We start from the raw sequence: 24,733 nt of genomic DNA, 5'->3' as shown, positions 1-24,733 counted from the left end.
CTGCTTCTTAATTACTCTGACGGTTCGGATCCGCCTGACCTACTTTGCTTATGCCTTCCATGCCAGTGCTGGCCCCAGCCACGTGGCCCGCATTGGAATGTTCGTCCTCGTTGGTTCCAAGGATAAAGTCGGCCCCTTTTTTTTTCAGTTTGAGTAAGCTGTCCAAGCAGTTTCTGATTTTCCGCTCTTAACAAACGTACTTCATTTTCTAAATCATCCACACGATATACTAAACTGCCCCTTTCTTGATCAAATCTATCTAGACGCGCACTCAGTACGCAACACCGACACAAAAAGTCGCTGCCTTCCGCTTCACCTACAGAGTCAAAACGCGTTTCCTTGAGATTAACCTGCGCCTCACACTTAGTACACTCTACCTTCTTTTGATTGCACATCTTAAGCGCTCATCGACTGAACTATATCTATTACGAATTCTCAGAATATACAAATTGCCAAAAGAAGACACAAGAAACGACAAGCAAACACGCGTTAAAAGCCAATTCTGCGAATGCCAATAGCCTAGAAAAAAAAAATATTTATCTAAACAAGATAGCTAAATAATGAACGCCAAGAAAACCTAGCTGCCGGCACGAAAAAACCAAGCCGCTAGGGCCAAGAGCACCTAACCTAACTAGCTGAAAACGAAATAAAGTTAATAAAAGAAAGAATTTATCTATTTGACGCTTCGGAAGCTCCCGCTGTCGCCAGTCCATCTGTTTCCTGTAGCCACGTGCAATCGGAGGAGCGATGGAACACGCGTCCGCACCACACGGCTGTCAACTGTCAAAAAAAAAAAAAGAAAACTTCTTTCTCTGTCGGAGCGCCCCCTTGAAATATTAAAAATCAGATCCCCCAAAGCACACCACAACAATATCGTTTAAAAATTTGTAGACTAGCAAAAAATGTGGGAGACATTGAAACATGAAACACCCATCAAAGTAAAATTAGCCTCAAGAATTGGAACAAGTCAAATGAAAAGACCAAATAACTGAAAATAAAAATCAAATTATTAAATTAATAACCTATTATCATGTCAAAAATCAGATCCCCGAAGCAAATACAACATTATCGTTTAAATATTCATAGGCTACAGAGTAGGAGACAGTGAAGCATGAAACACCCATCTATCTCCGGAGGCCTTTTTTCGACTGAGGCGAAAAGCAAGGCGCCCGTGTGCTGTGCGATGTCTGTGCACAATTAAGAACCTCAGGTTGTCTATATTTTGGAGCCCTCCACCACGGCGTGTCTCATAGCTTTGCGATGTTATACCCCATACATGAAACCAAACCATGAAACATCTATCAAAGTAGAATCAGCCTCAAGAATAGCGCCAAATAAAACGAAAAGACCAAATGACTCAACATCACCAAACAATATTGTCGCGGACAGCAGAGCAAGACGTGAACGGCAAGGCTAAGCTGTAGGAGCAGCCAGCGTTCCGAACACAGCGCGTGAGCAGACTTCAGTGTCCTCTTCCAGGCGCAGCAAGAACATAGAGACACCAGGTGGCATTACTCCTCCTCTTAAAAAAAGAATTCAGAGACGGAGCGCGAGCGATGGGTAATGTAAGCACAAACAAAGATCAGCACATGGACAGAATAGATAACGAAGGCGCAGTAAGGTGTCCTACACGATAACGAAACAAGCGCATAGCGCACTACCGCGTGAAATAGGGCTTCATGCGGACAACGTGCACGACCTCGGAGCGTGGTTGCCGACGCGAGGGCTGCACAGTACCCGCTGGAACAACTTCGTTTGTCACGTCCGTGACACGTCGCAGAACTTCGTAAGATCCGAAGTAACGGGAAATCAGTTTGTCACCCGCCGGGGTGATGCAGTGGTAAGACGCCCGACTACTGTGCCGGAGTTCCCGGGTTCGAACCCGACCTCGGCGGCTGCGTTTCGATGGAGGCGAAACGAAGTGGCATCCTTGTGCTGTGCGATGTCAGCGTACGTTAAAGATCCCCAGGTGGTCGAAATTACTCCGTAGCCCTCCACTACGGCTCCCCTTTCTCTCTTTCCACTTTCACTCCCATCTTCCTCCCTTCCTTTACGGCGCGGTTCAGGTGTCCACAGAGCAAGTGTGACAGATACTGCGCCTTTCCCTTCCTGTGAACCAACCAACCAACCCAAGCCGGGCCGACGCACCGGAGTCCACACCCAAACTTTCTCTCCAGGATGGTATGCGACGTGTCGATGACGGAGGTTGTAGCGGCGTGCATTCGTGCCCTGAAGTTGCTGAATGTGAATGCGCTTACAATAGAGCTGTTGCGCTTATTCGTTCCGCTAAACGGCAGTATTACCGTGAGAAATTTAGCCGCCAAAAACCCCGGCAAAATCTGATTACTGATTAACAATTTAAGGGGCGTTAACAGAAAGCAGTCATCAGTTAGGGAAATTTTTTCAGGTAGTCCCCAAGAAACAGCTGAATTGTTCATCAAGCACTTCGCGTGTGTGTTTCAGCCCAATTCATCCTTGCCACAAGATAGGTGTTCGTTGACACGTTCCATATCTGCGTCGGCCTTTCTACCGAAACTGTCGGCAGTGGACCTGGCGCGCATAATCTTTAGCTTCAAACGTAAAAAACCACATAGTCTTGGCATTGCAGCGTCTCTACTTCAGAGAAATTATGTAAATCTTGAGAATATCCTTCTTTTTATCCTTAACGGATTCTTAGAAACTGCCACAATACCCAACATGTTAAAAGCAGCGACTGTGAGACCAATACACAAAGGTGGCAAGAGAGAGAACCTTGAGAATTGTAGACTAACATCCGTTTTGCCTGTACTGTCCCAAATTTTAGAAAAATGTATTCTACAGTGCAAGACATCATTTGTGAAAAAATTTTCTATTCTATCTGACCGACAGTTCGGTTTCATCGAAGGTCGTGGAACGCTTTCACTTCTCGAAGAATTTGCAGATGAACTTTATACAACTTTTGATCACAATCTATGTGCATGTGGCTTGTTTCTAGATATTTCTGAGGCATTTGACACAGTAAATCATAAAATCTTGTTGCAAACATTATACCTGCTTGGATTTAGGGGACCATTTCATAACCTATTGAGAAGTTATTTAGGAGAGCGCTCACAAGTCGTAGCCTTTGATTACCACAGCCGTTAGCAGCCGTCAGATGTTGGGGGCTAGGGTTCCTCAAGGGTCTATCCTATCACCATTGCTTTTCAATTTATTTATCAATGACTTCGCGTCAGCAGTAATAAATGCCTTGGTCTTTCAGTACGCCGACGATACGGTTTTACTTACGAAGCATATTTCCAACAAAATTGCTGTTGCTTTACTACAAGAAAATATCTGTATCGCCATGAACTTGTTTTCCATGAATGGTCTTTTGGTAAACCAACAAAAAGCAAAATTGGTCTGTTTTAGAAACTCATTGAAGACAACTGTACTGAGTGAATTGGTTTTTTTGCACTCGCACAATGATATAGACTGCCATTGTACTCAAGTCGAAAATGTCGATTGTAAAAAATATCTAGGGATTTACTTTGATCGCGATCTCTCATGGCATAGCCACATGGCTTACGTTTGTGGCAGATTACGTAGAACGGCGTGGTTACTGTTTACAGTTAAATCTTTCCTTCTTTTATCGGTAGAAAAAGACAATCATGCATGCACTTGCATACTGTGTTATAAGATATGGCATCACAGTCTTTGCGCACTCTTCGCAAAGGTGGCATGATCGGGAAGACGCTCTTCTAAAATATATGTTTAAAAGTACCGCCTGTGAACATTCCTTTCCCTCTCAAGTAAACTTGTCTAATTTTCTTGGTCTTCCGTCCTTTGAAAGTTTATGTACGCAAACTGTCATTCTTCGGCACTTTTGGAATCCTGCTTTCAAGATGAGAGCAGTTTCTGCCAGAACACTGCGTAATTGTCAACGCTACACGGTCGCCAGATACGCGACCAGATACGGCAAAGCAAGACGATGTGTATATGTCCCTACAATATTCAATATGCTTCCTGATCAGGTGTTGTCCGCTACTTCTAAAGCCACCGTAAAAAAAATGCTCCAATCTCTGAAGTTTTAATTCTATATGACGCAGGAAACTAGGAAGTTTCAATTTTTCATTTTTATTTTTTTCTTCTCTTTTATACAATGTATCTTCCTTAGTATTTGTATTTCAGTGTGTGTGTGTGTGTACTTACCCTGATTTTTTATTGCCTTTACTTTACGCCGCCGATTTTGTGGCAATAAATTGTTATTATTATTATTATTATTATTATTATTATTATTATTATTATTATTATTGTTATTATTATTATTATTATTATTATTATTATTATTATTATTATTATTATTATTATTATTATTATTATTATTGTTGTTGTTGTTGTTGTTGTTGTTGTTGTTGTTGTTGTTGTTGTTATTATTGTTGTTATTATTATTGTTGTTATTATTATTGTTGTTATTATTATTGTTGTTGTTGTTGTTATTATTATTGTTGTTATTATTATTGTTGTTATTATTATTATTGTTATTATTATTATTATTATTATTATTATTATTATTATTATTATTATTATTATTATTATTATTATTATTATTATTATTATTATTATTATTATTGTTATTGTTATTATTGTTATTATTGTTATTATTATTATTATTATTATTATTATTATTATTATTATTATTATTATTATTATTATTATTATTATTATTATTATTATTATTATTATTATTATTATTATTGTTATTATTATTATTATAGTCGCGGAGTAAAACTGTCCAAGCATTGTTATCCCGAAACTTTCAAACGAAGCACAAGGCATCCATTCTTTTTGTTGTTGTGGCTGTAGGAAGAAGGAAAAGAAAATGCACGGGCCTGCTACTGGCTCTGTAGCTGAGCCACCTCCGCTGCCTCGTGCAGATAGAAGAGAATATAGAGAAGAAAGGAAAAAGAAGAGGGAGAGAAAGACGCGCGCCGCAACAACAGCAGTCGTCCACCACCGAAGCAGTGGCGGGTGCAATGACGGCCTGCAACAGATAAAATTCGGTGGCTGGCTAGCCCCCGCCGCAAGCGGCGTTGACCTACCATCCCAGCCCCGTAGGGCCAGGAACTCGCATCTGTTCTCCAGCGAGAGCACAGCACCATGAATCGTACACAATAGGAGGTCACCAAGACTCAAAGCGACCCCTTGTGTCGAATGCCACATGTCGACAGCACTGAAGCGTGAACACGTTTGCAATTAGAATCGCACACTAAACACAGCGCACTTCAAGAAGCATTTCAAACAAACGTCTAAGTTCGACTGCGACCGAAGTAGCGAGCAAATAGGGTCATAAAAAACGGTGTCAAAGAAAAACATTAGTTGTTTAACCCTGGTTAACCCTAGTTGAATTGCGATAGCAACGCCAGACGCTTCTTTTGCCTGCTGTACATTATTCCCTTATCACGCCCTGTTACTGTAAGGTGCTACATTATTGGGGACATTTAAGCTTATCCTGTAAGAATATGATGCGAGAGCGTAAGCTACCAGCCTTCTTCTTCTTCTGCTCCTTCTCCTCGGCTGTTAAGGTCAAGCGTGGCCTTCGCCGGAACCACGCGACGGATTGAAACCTTGCTCAGTATTGCGCAACAAACCACGAATTGATTAGGGAGCCTGGAGGTAATATTTAGTTTGGTTTTCATTTCGCTGTGAGAAAATGTATTCAAACACTTTTTTTCTACCTTTCCTTTTACACTTCAGTGTTCGGCCGCATCGATACGCATAAAAGCCAATGATTCCCTCCCCGGCGCGGTCTTGACTTCTGGCGCTTGACTTCTGTGCACGCAAGGATGCGGGATGGTTTCGGCGGTCGTTTTTTGATGGAGACGAAAAGCAACGCGCCCGTGCGTAGTGCGATGTCAGCGCCCGTTAGAGATTCCAGGTAGCCGAAATTTTCGGAGCCATCTACAGCATCTCTCATAGCCTGTGTGACTTAGGGATATTAAACGCCACAAACCAAACCATCAGTTGTCCCTCGTCCTCAACTCAGGTTAACGGTATATTCCATGAAAATTACACTGACTCTGATTGCGTCATCTCAATGCTGTGGTGCTCGTTCGCATGATTACAGGCCGTTTTGTGCTTGTTTGGCGTACCCACGCATTAAAAAAAAATGAATGAGATTCGTTATATTTAGCAAAACTACTGGAATCAGTTTCACGTATCGGGAGGAAAAGTGTACCACATCTCCGCCTAACGTGCCTTTCGCACAGCGCAAACCCGACGGTCTATGCCAGCATCCGCAACCTGTGCCACAGTCTCCCTTGTTTGGGCCCACAGAAAAAAAAAAAATGTAGAGGAAATCCGGACCGAAAAATCATTGGGAGATTGCATCAGTCAATACAAAAGAACCAATTGGCCTGAAACTAGCCAAATATAAAGTTTCCGAAAAGTCTAAGCTTTATTTATTTGTTTTACTGAATCACTGTAAACCGCTTTTACATGAGCCGGTACATTTTTATAGCTTTTATATGAGCACTCTGTGGGCAGCCCTGGCATGCGCAGGTACTAGCTGTGCGCTCACTGAATCGACTTTCTTCTGTACAGGTACGTGCACTTGTTTTGTGATCGCATAGTCTGCCTGGGCTGCCCGACAGGTGTTTTGTGTTGCCGCCATGAATGAGAAGTCACCTACAACGGTAAAAGAAGTAGCTAAGATATTACAGGAGCTAGGGAACAAATTTGATTCCTTCCATACAGAGCTCAGGAATGAGATGCGTGAAATTAGCGACTCTGTTAAGTTCATGAACTCTCACTTTGACGACTTCTAGCAGATAATAGATAGCATGCAGCTGGAGCACAAAACACTGAAAAAGAAAACAATGAACAACGAACTGGCTTACAGTCAGCTCAAAATGAAATCATTCAGCTAAAACAGTATTCCCGTTCACAGAACCTGGAGATTAAAGGACTTTCCTCGACCAGATGAAAATCATGTCGAGACTGTAATGGAAATATCTGAAAAGCTAAATGCTTTAGTGTGTCCCACGGACATTGATCGAGTTCCCTGCAGAGACAAAGAAAGGCGTAACGTCGTTGTAAACTTTACATCACGTAGGGCGCGTAACTTGCTGCGCAACGCTGCCAAAAAAGAATAGCCTGTTTCCAGAAGATTTTGGATACGAAGAGGAGGACAGGGTGTACATTTATGAATACATGTGCCCGGAAAACAAGATTCCGTTTGGGAAAGAAAATACAAAGAAAAAGGAATACAGATGGAAGTTCCTATGTGTTGTGAACGGTCGAATTCTTGCGTGGAAAGCAGAAAACTCGACTGTCATTCAAATTTTTAAGGAAAGCGATCTCGCTTTGATCTGCGAAGTCTTTCTTATCTCTAAGATGTGGTCTAATACTGTCAACTTTGGTTGTGATTTTGCCGTGCGCAACCCAACCTGCTCCCGTATGTATAGCAATATCCGCAGTATTCCCAAAACTATTGACTGCGTTTGTTCCTTGGTGGCGCAACAATCGTTCATGTTTAATTTCATCACTCTGACTGACATGGCTGTACCCAGGGGAATTTCACAACATTCCAGGACACTCTTTTTTTCGTGTATTGAGGGCAGGTAATACAAACGCTGGCGGTGTTGCTTCATTTGTCAAGACATCTTTACATTGTCTCGTAGTACCCGAACTTTCTTACACCTTTAATAATGAATTTGATAAACTCTTTATAAATCTTTCAGATATGCTCTTAGCGGTAATATACCGCGCCACCACAGGAACATGCACATATTCCTCTCACATTTTGAGCGCTTGCTTATGTCCCTATCTTGCTTTCGCATGAAAACAGTCATTGCAGGAGATTTCAACATTGACGCAATGAAAGAGAGTACGACAGAATGCTTTAATTGACTGGAAGCCTATGGGTACCATAATGTTGTAAAATTACCGACAAGAGTAACCCTTACTTCGTCATCGTTAATTGACCGTATACTTTGTAACTTCAGCCCGGATTCGAGCAGCACTTATGACTATCCCGTAACGGATCATTTTCCGATTGGCTTTCTTTTTCCCTCTAATGATAGCATTACAAATACCCCAGGACGTGTTTCATCATCATCATCATCAGCCTGATTATACCCACTGCAGGGTGAAGGCCTCTCCCATATTTCTCCACCTAACCCGGTTCTGTGCTAGCTGCATCCACTTGACCCCTGCGAACTTCTTAATCTCATCCGCCCACCTAACTTTCTGCCGCCCCCTGCTACGCTTTCCTTCCCTTGGGATCCAGTTTGTTACCCTCAGCGACCATCGGTTATCCTCTCTTCGCACTACATGTCCTGCCCATGTCCATTTCTTCTTCTTAATTTCTACTAGAATGACGGCAACTTGAGTTATTTCTCTGACCCACTCTGCACGCTTCCTATTTCCTAATGTTACCCATGCCATTTTTCGTTCCATAGCCCTCTGGGGTGTCCTCAACTTAAGCAGAACTCTCTTGGTTAGCTTCCACGTTTCAGCCCCATAGGTGAGTACAGGCAAGATGCAACTGTTGTATACTTTTCTCTTGAGCGATACCGGTAATCTGCTAGTCATAATCTGCGAGTGCTTGCCAAATGCGCTCCATCCCAATCTTATTCTTCTTGTTATTTCCTTTTCATGGTCCGGATCTGCGGTTACTACCTGTCCTAAGTAGACATACTCGCCTACTACTTCCAGTATTTCGCTACCTAATGAAAACTGCTGTTTTTTCCCGAGGCTGTTGAACATTACCTTAGTCTTCTGCATATTGATTTTCAAGCCTACCTTTCTACTTTTCCTGTCTAGGTCATCAATCATTATTTGCAGTTCATCCCCCGAGTTTCTCAGCAAGGCAATGTCATCAGCAAATCGCAGATTACTGAGGTATTCTCCATCTACCCTTATCCCTAACTGCTCCCATTCCAAGTCTCTGAATACTTCCTCTAAACAAGCTGTGAATAGTACTGAAAAGATTGTGTCTCCTTGCCTAACACCTTTGTTTATGGGGATTTTGTTACTTTCTTTATGCAGAACTATGGTTGCTGTGCAGCCACCCTATATATCTTTCAGCGCTTTCACGTACGGCTCGTCTACCCCCTGATTTCGCAATGCCGGCATCACCGCCGAGGTTTCAACTGAGTCAAATTCTTTTTCGTAATCAATGAATGCTATGTATAAGGGTTGGTTCTATTCCGAGCATTTTTCTATCACCTGATTGATGTATGGATATGATCGATAGTAGAGTACCGTTTCCGAAACCCTGCTTGATCCTTTGCTTGATTGCAGTCTAAGGTTGTCCTGATTCTATTAGCGATTACCTTAGTAAATACTTTATACGTAACAGACAGTAAGCTGATTGGTCTGTAATTTTTAAGGTCCTTAGAGTCCCCTTTCTTGTGAATCAGGATAATGTTTGCATTCTTCCATGGTTCCGGTACCGTCGATGACACCAGGCACTGCGTATACAGGGTGGACAGTTTTTCTAACACGATATCCCCCCCGTCCTTCAGCAAATCTGTAGTTATCTGATCTTCTCCAGCTGATTTCCCCCTTTTCATAGTTGCTAGTGCTTTCTTGACCTCGTCCTTCGTCACTGGTGGAACTTCTGACTGTTTTTCTCTACCGCCAATCTCATTACGGTCCTGACTACTTTGGCTACTGTAGAGATCTGTATAGAACTCCTCGGCTACTTTGACTATCTTTTCCATATTAGTGATGACGTTGCCCGCCTTATCCCTTATCGCATACATCTGGTTTTTGCCTATGCCCAATTTCTTCTTTACCGCTTTAAGGCTTCCCCCGTTCTTTACAGCATGCTCAATTTTCTCCATGTTATACTTCCTTATATCGGCCACCTTGCAGGACGTGTTTACAATCGTGTAAACTTTAATACTCTAAAGCAACGTCTACAAGAGGCGAATTTAGAGCCATCACACCTAGAAGACACAAATGCTCAATATGACGGGCTTAGTAGGACTATAAGAAATGCGATCTTTCAGTCAACAGAAACACATCCCAAGAAGTACTATAGCACTCCCATCTCTCCGTGGATGACCAAAACGATCCTATCACTTATATAAAAAAAACGATTTCTGGCATACTAAGCTGAGACAGAAGAAAAACAAATATTACTAAACAATGAAATATAACGTTGCGCGAAATAAAGTGACTGCTGCCATACGAAAGCGTAAAAAAGAATACTACTCTCAATCAATAGCCAGAAGTGCTAATGATTCAAAGCTAACATGACGAATCATTAACTCGGTTATTAAACCAATAGCTGTTGGTTTTGTAATGCCTGACTGTAGTTTTGGGAATAACGCTAAATTCATTGGTTGCTTCATTTAATGCCTATTTCAGTGAAATAGGCTCACGGATTGCGGACGCATGCCCTTTGGTTGAGAGCCCTGTTGCTGTTTCTTACAGTTCGGCATCGTTCGGATATATTGATATAACCGCTGATGAAATCTTCGCAGTTGTTAAGACTATGCCAGCGAAGCATTCTGCTGGAATAGACGACATCTCTGTTTTTTTACTAAAAGAAGGCATTAATATATTAGCCGTTCCACTAGAAAAAATCTTCAATCGCGCCTTTATGAAGCTACTTTCCCAGACTTTTTAAAAGTAGCGAAAGGTATTCTTATATTTAAAAGTGAGGATCATAATGCTTTTAAAAATTATCGCCCCATTTCCATCCTCAGCAGTATTATTACTCTATTTGAAAACCGTTTAGCGACGCGAGCAACAGCTTTTGTGGAACGCGAAGCTATACTCTCCACCTGTCAGCATTGCTTTAGGAGCAATTGATAAGCTGGCACAGCGGTCATCTTAATTTCGAATCTCATGCATTAATCAGCTATTAAACGATAAGAAATTTGCCTTGGGCGTGTTCCTAGATATTAAAAATGCCTTTGATTCCGTGGATCATGACATCCTGCTTTGCAAATTGGAGTGCGCCCCGCCGGGGTGGCGCAGTGGTAAGACGCCCGACTACTGTGCCGGAGTTCCCGGGTTCGAACCCGACCTCGGCGGCTGCGTTTCGATGGAGGCGAAACGAAGTGGCGTCCGTGTGCTGTGCGATGTCAGCGCACGTTAAAGATCCCCAGGTGGTCGAAATGACTCCGTAGTCCTCCACTACGGCTCCCCTTTCTCTCTTTTCACTTTCACTCCCACCTTCCTCCCTTCCTTTACGGCGCGGTTCAGGTGTCCACAGAGCAAGTGTGACAGTTACTGCGCCTTTCCCTTCCTGTGAACCAACCAACCAACCAATTTGGAGTGCTGTGGCTTTCGCGGCATAGCACTCGAATTTTTTCGAAGTTGTTTAAGAAATAGAAAACAGTGTGTTGAATTGCTCCATCTAAAATCAGAGTACAAGGTTGTTGGTGCCGGCGTGCCGCAGGGGTCAGTCCTTGAGCCTATTCTATTTTCCATATACATAAATGCCCTCCCCAAAATATTAAATTTACAGCATTCATGTATGCTGACGACACTGCCTTAATTTGCGCTACTGGATCATATGAGCATGTGGTCAAAAGTGCAAATCTTGAACTTAACTCTATCTCGCATTGGTTTGCTAGCAATATTTTGGCGCTTAACTCTGCTAAAACAAAGTACGTTCTATTCAGGTCCCCACGCAAGCCGTCACCAACTGAGAACCTGCATATTAACATTCAAGGCTCTGTAATTAAACAACTTGATCACATCACTTACTTAGGAATTATACTTGATGAGCAATTACACTGGCAACCTCACATTAAATCTTTCTGCAAAACGTTATCCCGTGTCTGCTTCACACTATTAAAATGTCAATCGTACTTCGATTCTGTCACTCTAAGAATAATATACTTTTCTTTATTTCACAGTCACCGGTCATACTGTGTTGAATATTGGGGCCATACCTATCCGACATATTTAGAACCACTTTTCAAAGTTCAAAAAAGAGCAATTCGATTCACATCATCTTCTAGTTCCCGTGCCCATACGACGCCTCTCTTCAAATATTTAAGGATACTTCCTCCTCACCTAATAATTCAGCCTAAAACTGCGACAATTGTGCTCCGTTCGATAACCAGCAACTATCATTTACCCTCATCTCACTTTGTCTCCTGACAATACAGATCACGAAGCGTAGCGAAAAACAATTTTCTCATCCAAATTAGCAAAAATGTGTATGGCAAAAGAAATCTTCTGTCTCTGGGGACTAGAATATGGAATGAAATCCCTATAGAAATAAAGCAAAATCCCAACTTCTCTGGATGGCTGAAGTCGTACTATTATAATAGGTTGTGACTCTTTTGCTCCTTTTGAAATTTTGCCAAATGTTTGTGCTGTCTGCTAATTAACTTTTTTTGAAACATTATGTGCATGGATCCCAATCAGCCTGCGAGTTAGGGATCCAGATGCTTGCTGCGATGTTCTTTTTGTTGGTTTTGTTGGGTTTGAAATAAAAATTGATTGGTTAATTAATTGGTTGATTGATTGATTGATCGATTGATTGATTAGCCTTACGCCGCCATACTTTGTATATAGCCAGTGGGGGAGGTTACAGAAACAAAAGGCATGATGCAAGTAGCAGACGCGCCGAGAACTTCAAGTAACAATAATACCAACAGTCTCGCCATCAACAAATCAGCCGATGGCCACACAGAGTCGATTGATCCATGTGTTTTCCGCAAATTTTGGTTCGCCCAAGCCACTTAATATTAATATACCCGTTGTTTACCTACGATGTGTTTAGGATCCAAGGTAGAACGAGAGAAAGAAGATGCCTACACAGTATCAAGGAGCACTGAACAAGAATAGAGGGGGAGGGGCACAGTTTGCAAGCCGAGCCAACGTTCGACAAGGGGATTTGCCGCCCAGATTAAGACACGACAGCAGCTCATTTGCACAACCCTAATTTTCAGAGCGCCCGAAAATGGAAAGTTAGTTACCTTGTAAAGAGACGCCCGAATGAGGGCGTCTGTGTACGAACGCCAGGCCACGCCGCCATGACCGGCACGCATCTTATTAGCGAATTCAGAGGGTCTACTAAAAACAGATGTATATTATTTCGTTGATGCAAACAACTGCGCAGTTATGCCCCGCGTTCGGTTGGCACTTCGCCGCCATCACAGTTACCATTTTCCCGGATGCATAACGGGCACTCTGTATGCACTAGGTAGAATGGAGCAGTTGCTTTTTTTCTTCCTAACATGGAGAGCTCATACGCAGTATTTACGAATATTTTTGCAGTGTACAAGCTTACCGGGTGAGCCGCGGTGCACCACCAGAAGCTGCTATACGGCTGTCAGCAGAAGCTTGCTTGCAACGCAGGTATCGCTAATACAAGCAACTCGGTATGGGCCAGCAATCCTCAAGAGGTATTCATTTTTCAGGTTGTTTTATTCCAGCTTATTCATGTATTACTTATTTATTTATACTTATTATTTTTATTTTGTTGTTATTTTTATGAAGTTATCAGTCGATATATTTACTGAATAGCGTTAAGCGGCTTTGTCGGTCGCTGCGTGTTTTTAAATTAGCCTCCATGCTATTGCCGTTATTGCATGACCTGCCTTATTGAGGGCGCTTCTACTGTTTGTTTCGTAAAGCTAAATTTTGCACTAAAGAACTGAGTAATTTTTGATGCAATTTTGTTGCCTTGCAGGACCTTCTGTGGCTATGTCTGAAGGTCGACGAACCATCGACCTTAGTTACCTCGGTGGGGTGTTTGAGCCCGATAAACTGGAGGTGCTCTCATCCAGACTCCTGGAAGTCATCAGAAATGTAGGCCTCGACAATGACCATGAGATAGGGGGCTCCCGTCCGCAAGATGAAATCAACGACGCTTGCAATGTTTTGCTAGACCCCATCGGCCTGGAACTACTCGAGCTCGAGCCGCATCGCTATGGCCTCGTCTACAGGGAGCAAGGGTTTAGCTTCTTCGAAGAAGTGCACTTCAGTCGAGACAGTGACGCAATCCTGGACGCCGCCCTCCTCGCCTCGTGGCTGCTGCGCTCCGGCAGGGTGCACTCGCTTCACTTGGCCTCCATGACAACGATTATGCAGCCGCTTTCCGCTGTTATCAAGGCGACTCTTCCCTTCTGTTCAGGAACACTGCGACTTCTGAAATTCGAGGGCTCCTACCACTTCCATGATGCTCTCGAAGACGTCCTGCATGGTGCGGAATCTTTGGAAGCACTCGAGTCTCTGCACTTAATGAACCTAACCCTCACACCAGGTGCTACTCTGCCTCTTGGGCGTTTACTGCTCGCTAGTTCCAGCTCTTTGCAAGTGCTTTCCATACATAATATACATACTGACATGATAGTAGAAGGGAGAGAGATTGTCGCAGGCATTTGCCAGTGCTTGAATCTAACTTCATTGGACCTTGGGAACATACCTTTCGACGGCGAGGAACTCGAGCTCTTCCACGACTACATAAAAACTACTCATAGTCTACAGTTTTTGTCGATAGTCAACTGCGATCAGAGGGAGTGCAGGTCGATGCTCCACGCATTGCGCAGTAATCGCAGCTTACGAAAAGCTGAATTTTGCCTCGAGCATGAAGATGCAGAATGTCTTGGCGAACAAGTGGCGAATGTAGTTAAACATAACACAACTCTAGAATCTCTGAGCCTAAATAATCTGTCCCTGACATCACGGGAGAGTTTCGCTTGCGTATTTGCAGCGCTCAGAGAAAACAAGACGCTGAAGCACTTTGGAATACAACTTCTCGAGCTTTTAACACGTGGGCTTGACGAGACAGAATCTGTGTCAGACGTTGCTGCAGTTATTCGGGAGAACAAGACGTTAGAGAGCTTGCACATCGAGTGGCGTAACATGACTAACTACACAATGAAACTGCTTGCGCAAGCCCTCGCTACCAATCCTGCTATGAGGGTCCTCAGAATAGGCACGTGCGACATACAAGACGAAGATGACAGCAGCAGCTTTCGCGAAGCCGTGAGGTCCAGCTGTGACAGAATCCAAACCAGCTGGAACCACGTGGGCTTGGAAGAGCTGGCTACGGTCCTTCCGCAAAGCAGCGTGGAAACATTGTATCTCTCATGGCAGGATGAACTGAAAAGTCCTCCTATTGTGCCAGTGCTTAAAGGGCTTTGTGCGAACAGAACCATCACGCGTTTACGTATAGATAGCATTGCCCGTTTCAGTGCTGTTGAAATAGCCATTCTCGCCGATTACCTGCGAAGCACTGCAATACTGAAGTCTATTAGCATTGGCTACGGGCTCACACATCCGGTATTCGGCATACCTCTGATAGACGCAGTTGCTGAGAACGCCAGTTTGTGTCGGGTCGACTTTGGCCATTTCGACATGGACAATGAGGCATGCCAGCACTTCGCCATCATGCTTATGAGAAACCGCACTCTGCAATGGGTGTCGCAGGACGAGCACTGCGCCGGTTCCGAAGAGCTGGAGCACATTGCGAATGGGCTGGAATGTAATTACACACTCCTAGGTCTGACACTTGGCAGGAAGCCGCCGTCTCCTGCTTGGCCTAGGATTAGGCGCGCCCTAGCTGCCAATGGCCGCCAGCTGAACAGGGCCGTTAGCTTTGTACTGGTGATTGTGATGAAAGGTGATAATAGCCAATGCGAGGAAGCATTTCGTGTGCTATTCCAACTTGAGGCTCTTCGGGAAGAGCTTGCGGAAGTAACATCGTCGTCAGCAACCCGGGTGGAAGAGCTCATAGAAGCCGCTCGAAGGCGTCTTCCGGAATCGAATCTGTGAGGAACTTGCACGGCAAAAAAATGCGCCGTGCAACATTGTAAAGTTCAACCTCTGCCGCCTGGTTCCGCTTATTCGCGTAGAAATATGTCATATCATGTGAAATCGCGCTTTTGAACCATATATTTTGGAATATTCAGGAATTCATTCATCTTCACTTATTTCTCTATACAACTCTTCCTCGCTGGCAGTAAGCGTGATGTGAGGCTCATGAAGTATGGCGGAACAATCAGCATTTCTATCAGTGGTAAATAGTAGCCCCTAAAAAGCTCTAGTGTCCCCTTAGTTATTCGCCCTTTCGTGCACTACGTACCCCGAGGGTAGGAACCTGGCTTCCTTCTTCAGCTAATAAAAGAAAGAGGAAATATTGTCACAGTACTGAATCGTTATAAGACACCGGTTTTCAAACGTAGTCCCCTTGGCATTTAAAAACGTCGCGTTTGTTTTGCGAAGTAAAAATGATTTCCTTGCATTTGCAATGAAAGAGTCTGATATAATATAACTAAGAAATATTTTGCAGCCTTGCTTTTTTATTTCTGCTAAATTAAACATATCAAGACTGCCATTTGTTGGAAAAATCTCCTCCGCTCGTCTTCACGTATCGTGCAGTACATGCGGCGCAGCTTGAAAGTTGTTTTGCCCTTTCATAAGAGACGTAGAAGTCGGAAACCCAAAAAACTGTCGAATCTTCAGTAACCCATGGACTACAGCAAAATTAAACACACTTTTCGGAGACGGTAGCTTCCATTAACCTCTCTAATTTTGAAACCTTTGAGTACATTTTTACAGCCCGCTATGAAATCTTTTTTACTTGTCCTCTTGATTTGTTCGCAATTATTTTATTACTTATCAATCACAGTCATTAAAGAAGTCACACAAGTTGACAGTCACTTTCTCAGAAGCAAAGTCTATTTTTTTGGCAGGTTAGTTGATGCCCTCAGCAAAACTAAAAACTGCTCCAGAGCGTTGATATTCAACGCGATAATTCGACGATGTACATAAACAGTTATTTGTTCATGTGTTATGCAAGGTTCAAAACACATCGCAGAAAGCAGTGTGAACGGTAGGCAGTGTTTATTAACAGGCTGTTTCAAGTAGAAAAAAAAACGTAGCCATTGGGCAGTGCTAGTCCGGGGTTTGGGGTATAGTGGGATACAGTATGGTGTATGAGACTGCTACCCCAAAGTGGCATCGGCTATGAGAGCCGCCGTAGCTATGAACGCTCAGGGTTAATTAGTCGAGTGCCGTCTCAGTGCAAGGCTAAAATAAGTGGGAAAAGATGAATGTACAATATGAAAAGGAACTGAAAAAGAGTCGAAGGGAGGCCTCAGTTCGCAAGCCGAGCCAACGTTTCGACAAGGGGACTTGTCTTCGTCTAGGCATCGCGATCAATACAGGCAAGGTTTAAATGCGCTTTTGCCTCTCGAGAAAGAAAGCGTGGGAAGGGGAGTGGGTAAAGAGGAACAGGGCAAGGAGTTAAAGTAATTTTCCTTGGGTATCAATTTCTATGAACATGAAATCAATGCCCCCGTCACGTGCAAAACAAAATAAAAAGGCCGCAACAGCAGGGAAAATTACAATGTGAGGTAGATAAGTCAGAATCTAAAGTAGATTCGATGCAGACGGGTGTTTTCTGAAAGGGACAGACATTCCAAAAAGACCAGGTTAGCAATTCTGCTGCAGCGGAATATTTTTCAAGAGCTTTTACGTAAGTGGTAAAACAAATAAAATAAGAGGAGAACAATCGAAAAAAACACAACTAGTCAGAGTAAACGACACCTGCCAAGCGGGGCATTATCAGGACAAGGGTGATTAAGGTGGGGACCTAAGAAGTCATATGAAGGAGACCTGTTTGGAAAAAACACCTTTATATTTATGTTATTAGCTGCGGAGGGGGGGGGGGGTACACTTGTGGCTTAATGGTAGAATCCATCCGAATCCCAATATCGCGTCCAATGCGATATTCGGAGGTCGTGGGTTCGGTTCCCACCATCGGCACGTTGTTTTTTCTTCTACTTTGTGTTTAATTATCGTTCCCCTAAACATATTACATTACTAATTTCTGTGATTATCCAAGTAAACATTAAAAAAAATAGATAAGTATCATCCCCAACGCTTTCCTTGGCCTCGCCGACTGTTGGCTTCTTTCCTTCATGTATTATAACAAGCACCCTCATTTCCCCTTAATTGATCTGCTTGTAGCTTACGGGGGTCTCGGTTCTGGCAATCTTGAAGCCATAGGTAGCGTAAGAGGGTTCTAGCACAGCTTTCGCCCTCGCTCTTGATCACGTTCTACGTGACGCTGGCAGTAACAAAGGACGTTCCACGTCCGCCGCTATGGTTGAGGGTGGCGCTGGTGAACACTCTCAAGGTTCGTATACAGACAACATAAATACCCTAGCAAGTAGCAGGGGGGACAGCGGCCGATGTATATCAGTTGGAAGAGCACCGGACGCGATATTCGGAGGTCGTGGGTTCGGTTCCCACCATCGGTACGTTGTTTATTTTTCTACTTTGTGTTTAATTATCTTTCCCCTAAACATATTACATTACTAGTTTCTGTGATTATTCAAGTAAACATTAAAAAACAATACATAAAGTACCATTTCCTTGGCCTCGCCGACTGTTGGCTTCTTTCCATATATATATATATATATTGTGAGCCTTCCGTGGATGTTCTTTAATTTATTCATTCCATGATCTTCCTCTTTCATTTGTACATACCATCATCATCGTCCCGCGGCGCCGGCTCAGGCGCGCGCCTGGGCTTTGTCATCGGAGTAAAACGCCAGACACGGCATCCCTTGCTTTGCCGTCTCGACCTTGCCGTCTCGACCTGGCGTTCTTCCACAAGTGGTGGAGGTGCTGGGTAGGACTTGATCCCCTTGCTGTTTTGTGCCCTGCCTCTCGCTGGAGCTACGTTCCGGTCGCTGTTTACCGCCTGCCACCATCGTTATGACCACCGAAAGTACCCACGAATCCGCAGCACCCTCTACCTCGGCTACACCACCCCCTCCGACTGTGCCCACACGACAACGCGACCCGCCGCTGTTCGCTGGTCGTCGCGATGAAGACGTCGATGACTGGCTGGACACCTATGAACGCTGCAGTAACTACAACCGGTGGGACGATGCTCTAAAATTTCTGAATGTTTCTTTTTACCTCATTGAGGTCGCCAGAACCTGGTTTATTAACCGCGAACCCCACACCACTAACTGGAACACGTTCAAGCAGCAGTTCCGCCAATATTTTGCGGACCCAGCAGTTCGGACAGAGGTCGCGAAGAATAAGCTCGCCTCTCGCCTCCAAGGTCCCGATGAGTCGTACGCGTCTTACATAGAGGCCATACTTGCACTTTGCCGGCGTATTAGTCCCACCATGCCGGAACCTGAACGCGTACACCATATCTTGAAAGGAATTAATTCAGTGGCATATAACACCCTGATCGCCCAGAATCCTTCTACCGTTGACGCCATTATTGCGACCTGCCAACGTATCGACCAGCTGCAGTCCTCCCGATTGCAGCCCGGCATTGCTACTGGCCCGACCTCTGCTGACATGGATCTGCGGGCACTGATTCGAGCCATCATCCGGGAGGAGCTCCAAGCCCTCAAGCCTGTCTGTCAACACGGGTGCGATCATTCTTCGGTACCTTCTAATGACGCCGGTCTCCGCAACATCATTAAAGATGAGCTGGCAACAATCACTCGGCCTATGGTGTCCGACCCTCCTGCAACCCGCCCAGCATCGACTTACGCAAACGTCGCAGCATCACCCCCTCCTTTTGTTCCGCCGCCACAACTGGCACCGCCCTACAACCACATCAACGCCGTGACGACGGCTCAGCCTACGCCACCCTATTACGCACCTTGGCGCCCCTCTCGCCCAGTTTGCTACTACTGTGGAATCCGAGGGCATATATCCCGCTTCTGTCGTCGACGCATTCAAAACGAGCGGCGTGGTTACGACGCCTTCGAAAGTGACGTACCCTCATATTATCAGCAGCGGCCTATTCCCAGCCCACCTCGTCGATCCTCCCCACCTCCAGTATCTTCCTCTGAGCCTCGTGGGAACCATGTATCCCGACGCCGGTCCACATCCCCATACCACCGCTCAGTTTCCCCTCTCCGCCCCGCAACCGTTCTCCCTGTCCGTCATCCGGAAAACTAAGTGTTGCAGTTTCTGGAGGTCAAACTGCACTCTGCGAACTTACTAAAAGTCCTCCTGATCGCCCGTATAACGTGATTGCTGTTATCGCTGAAGGTTTACCGGTTGAAGCTTTGATTGATACAGGGGCTGCAATTTCTGTTATTCACGCTGATTTGTGCTTGCCGTCTCGACCTGGCGTTCTTCCACAATATATATATATATATATATATATATATATATATATATATATATATATATATATATATATATATATATATATATATATATATATATATATACGGGACGAGCGCGCGACGCCAGCGCGAGGGTTAGAGAACAAAAGAAGAGCGCCGGAGCAAGTAGTGTTTGCCTGGTGTCCTCCGTTCTTCTTTGTCTATCTCTACGTGGGCACAGCGTCCCACAACACTTTGGTGTCAGAAGTGGGATCATGCCGCTCACCCGCTCCAAAGTCAAGGACCCGACGTGCCAGACGAAAGGACACTGCTACCAGGCGATGGCGCCGACGACGCAGCAGCTGGCGCAGCGAGACCTAGACGCTCGGAGGGGCTCAGTCTTTCGCAGCAGCTGGATGGCGGTATTGAGCGCCTCCTGGATATAGTTACTCAGCGGATAGACCCATGGAAGGCCCGTCTGACTGCACAGGCTGTGGAGGTGGAAGCTCTCCGGCGCGACTTCCGCCGCCTTGTGCCAGCCGAGCCGAACACAGGTCATGAGTCTTTAGGCGTCACCGCCACCGCTGCCTCCAACCCTGCCGTCGCTGGGCCTGCTGTCGTAGCCGCCAATAACGTGCTCGGCGCGGGTACATCATTGGACGTAGTGGAATTACCCAAGTTTGACGGCATTATCTCGTGGGATGCTTACCGCATCCAACTGGAAGGTACTGCGATAGCGAGAGGCTGGGACGAGCAATTGAAGGCATGGATGCTCGTCTCCAAACTGAGAGGCCGCGCAACTGAGCCGCTGCAGAACGTGCCGCCCGACCAGCTGGGCTCTTACACAGTCCTGATGGGCCTCCTGTCCGACCACTACAGTGCTTCAGGTCAACCCCGTGCGCAGTACCACCGCCTGTGAGCACGCCTTCAAGAGCCCAGGGAGATATACCAGGACCTCACCGCCGCCATTGAGCGCCTGGTTCTGCAGTCGCTGCCGGAGGCACCTCAGAACTTCGTGGCCCTGGTCGGCACCGAGGCGTTTGTCGACGCCATCCGACTCCCTTAGGTGCAGCGCTTGGTCCGTTTTGGGCGTCCTGAGTCCGTCCGCGCCGCCATGGCGCTCGCCATCGAGGCGGAATTGACTTTGTTGGCCACGCGGGGGTTGCCACCATCTGCCGCGCGCACCGTCTCGGTGCAGACTCCTCGATTGGCAGTCCCTAAAGTGATCTCTAACCGACGCGGGCGTAACGACACCCGCACGACCTGCTTCCGCTGCGGCCTGAGGGGGAACTACGCAAGGACTGTGCTAGCCTTCCGACGTCGGAAAACGATTTGGCGGAACTTAGGGGGAACCGTTCTGCTGAATAAAGTCCGTCCCCACACTCCTTCGTTCTCCTTGTCCCCTCCTTTCGTCGGCCTCGATAACAACTGAAGCTCCCTACGTACTCGTCGACGTCGCTCTGCTTGACCGGCACGTAGAGGCCTTGGTCGACACCGGAGCGGCTGTCAATGTGCTGGACAAATTGTTTATTGTTAATGAGCCCAACCGGCTTCTTCCAGCAGCCAAAACCCGGCTGTTAGCTTTTAACGGCGCCCCGGTAAAGCAAGTCGGACGTGTCATCGTCAATCTGAGAGCGCTCGGAAAGACCCTCTCCACCGAGTTTGTTGTAGCAGACAGCCCTATTTGGCCAGTGGTCCTCGGGTGCGGGTGGTGCCAGCAAGCCGGAGTCGGCCTTAATTTTACCACAACAGAACCACGGGTGAACCGAACTCTGTGTGGGCCGGGTTGGCTTAGCCGGATTTCCAGTCTCGGTGCCGCCCTGTGGCAGTCTCTGGTGTCGGCGACCAAGCGTGCCTCAGAATCTGTGCGTTACCTCGCAGCGAAGTGGCCACGTCGAGTCAAGCCGATCGACGTCACTACCGTGACTGTAGCGTCCGCTGTGACTCTGCCACCGGGTGCGGCAATATGGGTGTATGCCAAGCTTGACAATCCGATCACACTGGACGTGCTTTTAGAACCCATCCGGTGTTCAGCTCCAGCCCGTGAGATGACCTCCCCTCGAAGCCTTCTGCCTGTGCTCAAAGGAGAGGCCCACGTATTTATGCTTAACATCAGCCGCGCCCTTCTCGTGCTGACTCCTGGCACTCCATTGGGTACAGCCTCAATCCTGAACGCCGGGTCACCGGTTGCGTCTCTGCAACCTGAAGCACCGCCTCAGCACCCTTCAGAGCCGGCGGTCCTACCATGCGAAACAATAAACTTTGGCCCCACCCTCACCGACGCGGAGCTTGTCTCTCTCAAGGCCTTGATGCTCGAACATCGCTGTTGCTTTGCTCTAAGCGCCGGTGAACTCGGGTGCACTTCCTGGGACCAACACCGGATCAACACCAAAAACCGCGGGTCCATTCATCACCAACCTCGCCGTGTAGCACAAGCCGAACGGAGAGTCATCCAGCAGTACGTATGCGACATGCTTGACCAGGGAATCATTGCCCCGTCTTGTAGCCATTGGTCCTTCCCTGTAGTCCTTGTGCGCAAGAAGGATGGAACACTCCGCTTCTGCATTGATTATCGCAAGTAAATACTATTACTCACCTCGACGTGTACCCTCATCCCCGCCTCGACGATGCACTTGATCGCCTGAAGGGGGCCCGTTATTTTTCCACCCTAGACCTGCTCTCGGGCTACTCGCAGGTGTCTGTTCACCCCGACGATGCAGAAAAGACGGCTTTCGTGACTTCCGACGGCCTTTACCAGTTCAACCGTATGCCCTTCGGTCTCTCCAATGCTCCAGCTACCTTTCAGCACCTCATGGACCGCGTCTTAGGCAATATGAAGTGGACTATGGCGTTGGTCTACCTGGACGACGTAATTGTCTACGCGGCTACGTTTGAAGAACACCAAACGTGACTCAAACTCGTCCTCGAAGCCCTTACCTCTGCTGGGCTTCGCTTACAACCAAAGAAATGTTTCTTCGGTTTTGCAGAGGTCACGTACTTGGGTCACGTTGTGAGCCGGCATGGCATCCGTCCCGATAATGAAAAACGAAAAGCGCTCACGGCTTACAAAGCTCCCACCACCGCCAAGGAGCTCAAAAGTTTCCTTGGATTTGCTTCGTATTTCCGTCGTTTCATTCCGGACTGTGCCAAGGGAAGCGCTCCGTTGGCCGCCCTGCTGTAGAAGAATGCAGCGTGTAGTTGGACGCCGGTCCAACAGCTCGCGTTCCTTGACGTCAAGCACGCCCTCCTCAAGCCTCCCACTTTGGCCCACTACGACGAATCGTCCCCCATCGTCCTCCACACGGATGCCAGCTAAAATGGGCTCGGCGCTGACCTTCTGCAGGAAGACGAGTCTGGTGACCACAAAGTTCTAGCTTATGGCAGCCACCAGGTTTCCGATGTAGAGCGCCGCCGCCACTATTCGGAACTCGAGTGCCTCGCCGTTGTCTGGGCCGTCGAGAAGTTCCGTCCCTACCTGTACGGCCGTCATTATACCATAGTCACGGACAATAGCGCTCTGACTTGGCTGCAGTCTGCCAAACACCTAAATGCCAAGATTGCACGCTGGTCACTGCCACTTCAAGAGTACGAATTCACCATAGTGGATCGGCGCGGTTCTGCCCATCAAGATGCCGATTTCTTTTCTCGCCACCCTTGTCCCGTGATGGCTTTGACGGATTTTTGGACTGCACAAACGCAAGATCCTGACATTGTGGCCATAGCCCAATCCCTTGGCACCGGCGCCGGCGCAGGTTTCCGTAAACTGCGCCGGGTTCATCGAATTAAAGAAAATTTCTTGTTTCATGTGAGGCGGCTCCGTGGTCGACCACCCGTGTGGTCGCCAGTGGTGCCAGCCACACTGCGGTCGCAAGTCTTGCGTGGCCTACATGACGCTCCCACAGCTGGTCACCTTGGTCGCGGCAAGACCTACGCATGAGTGTCAGAGCACTTTTGGTGGCCTAATATGGCCAAAGACGTCCAGGAACACGTTGCGTGCCAATACCGGAAATCGTTGACACGAATAAGTAAGCCACCCCCGCGGGGTTTTTCGCCGCCGAGATCACCTTTCGAGCTGGTTGGACTGGACCATTTGGGCCCATTCCCCAAGACGCCCGCCGGAAACAGGTATGATCTGGTTGCGATCGACTGCTCGTTCCGGACACCTCTTCCGCTCTTGCCGTTTTCTCTGTGGAACAGCATCTCGTTCTTAGGCATGGTGTGCCCCGACGCCTCATCACGGACCGTGGGAGCTGCTTTATGTCCCATGAATTTGAGCGAGCCCTCCGTTCATTCGGCATTGCGCATTCCACTACATTCGTCAATCATCCCCAGTGCAATGGCCTCGTGGAGCTTGTTAACCGCACCCTCTCGGATATACTCGCCGCCTACGTGGCTCCCTCCCACAGAAACTGGGATCGTTTTGTTTCTGCGGCAGCTTTTGCACTCAACACTGCGAGGCAAGAAACAACGCATGTCACGCCGTTCTCAGTCGTCTATGGCAGAGCACCCTCCATCTCTCTCGATGCGCAGTTGGGCCTTCCCCATCAGTCTGTGTCACCAACTGACTCCGCCCAACGACTTCGTTACGCCCGCCTCGACGCTCGGCGGCACCTTTTCACGGCTCATGCGCGTGTGCAAGTGGCCAATGCGGCAGCACCACCACTTCCCTCCTTCCGGTCGGGTGACTTGGTCCTCGTTCGCCT

The 24,733-nt window shown here is 46.6% G+C and overlaps 1 protein-coding gene across 1 annotated transcript in view; it reads left to right on the top strand.

Moving 5' to 3' along the window:
* LOC146177743 (uncharacterized) overlaps positions 1-24,733 on the top strand; it is a 137,855-nt gene that overhangs the window by 34,476 nt on the left and 78,646 nt on the right. The window contains exons 2-3 of the mRNA XM_084581628.1: positions 13,210-13,337; positions 13,625-15,559. Coding sequence (XP_084437754.1) covers positions 13,316-13,337; positions 13,625-15,559 — 1,957 coding nt within the window. The 5' untranslated portion in view covers positions 13,210-13,315. The remainder of the gene's footprint in view (positions 1-13,209; positions 13,338-13,624; positions 15,560-24,733) is intronic.

Source organism: Amblyomma maculatum, chromosome 10 (assembly GCF_055883805.1).
Source record: "Amblyomma maculatum isolate TAMU_Amacu chromosome 10, ASM5588380v1, whole genome shotgun sequence".
NCBI classification, from domain to species: domain Eukaryota; kingdom Metazoa; phylum Arthropoda; class Arachnida; order Ixodida; family Ixodidae; genus Amblyomma; species Amblyomma maculatum.
The sequence above is the reverse complement of the archived record's forward strand: the minus strand, read 5'-3'. Positions and strand labels throughout refer to the sequence as shown.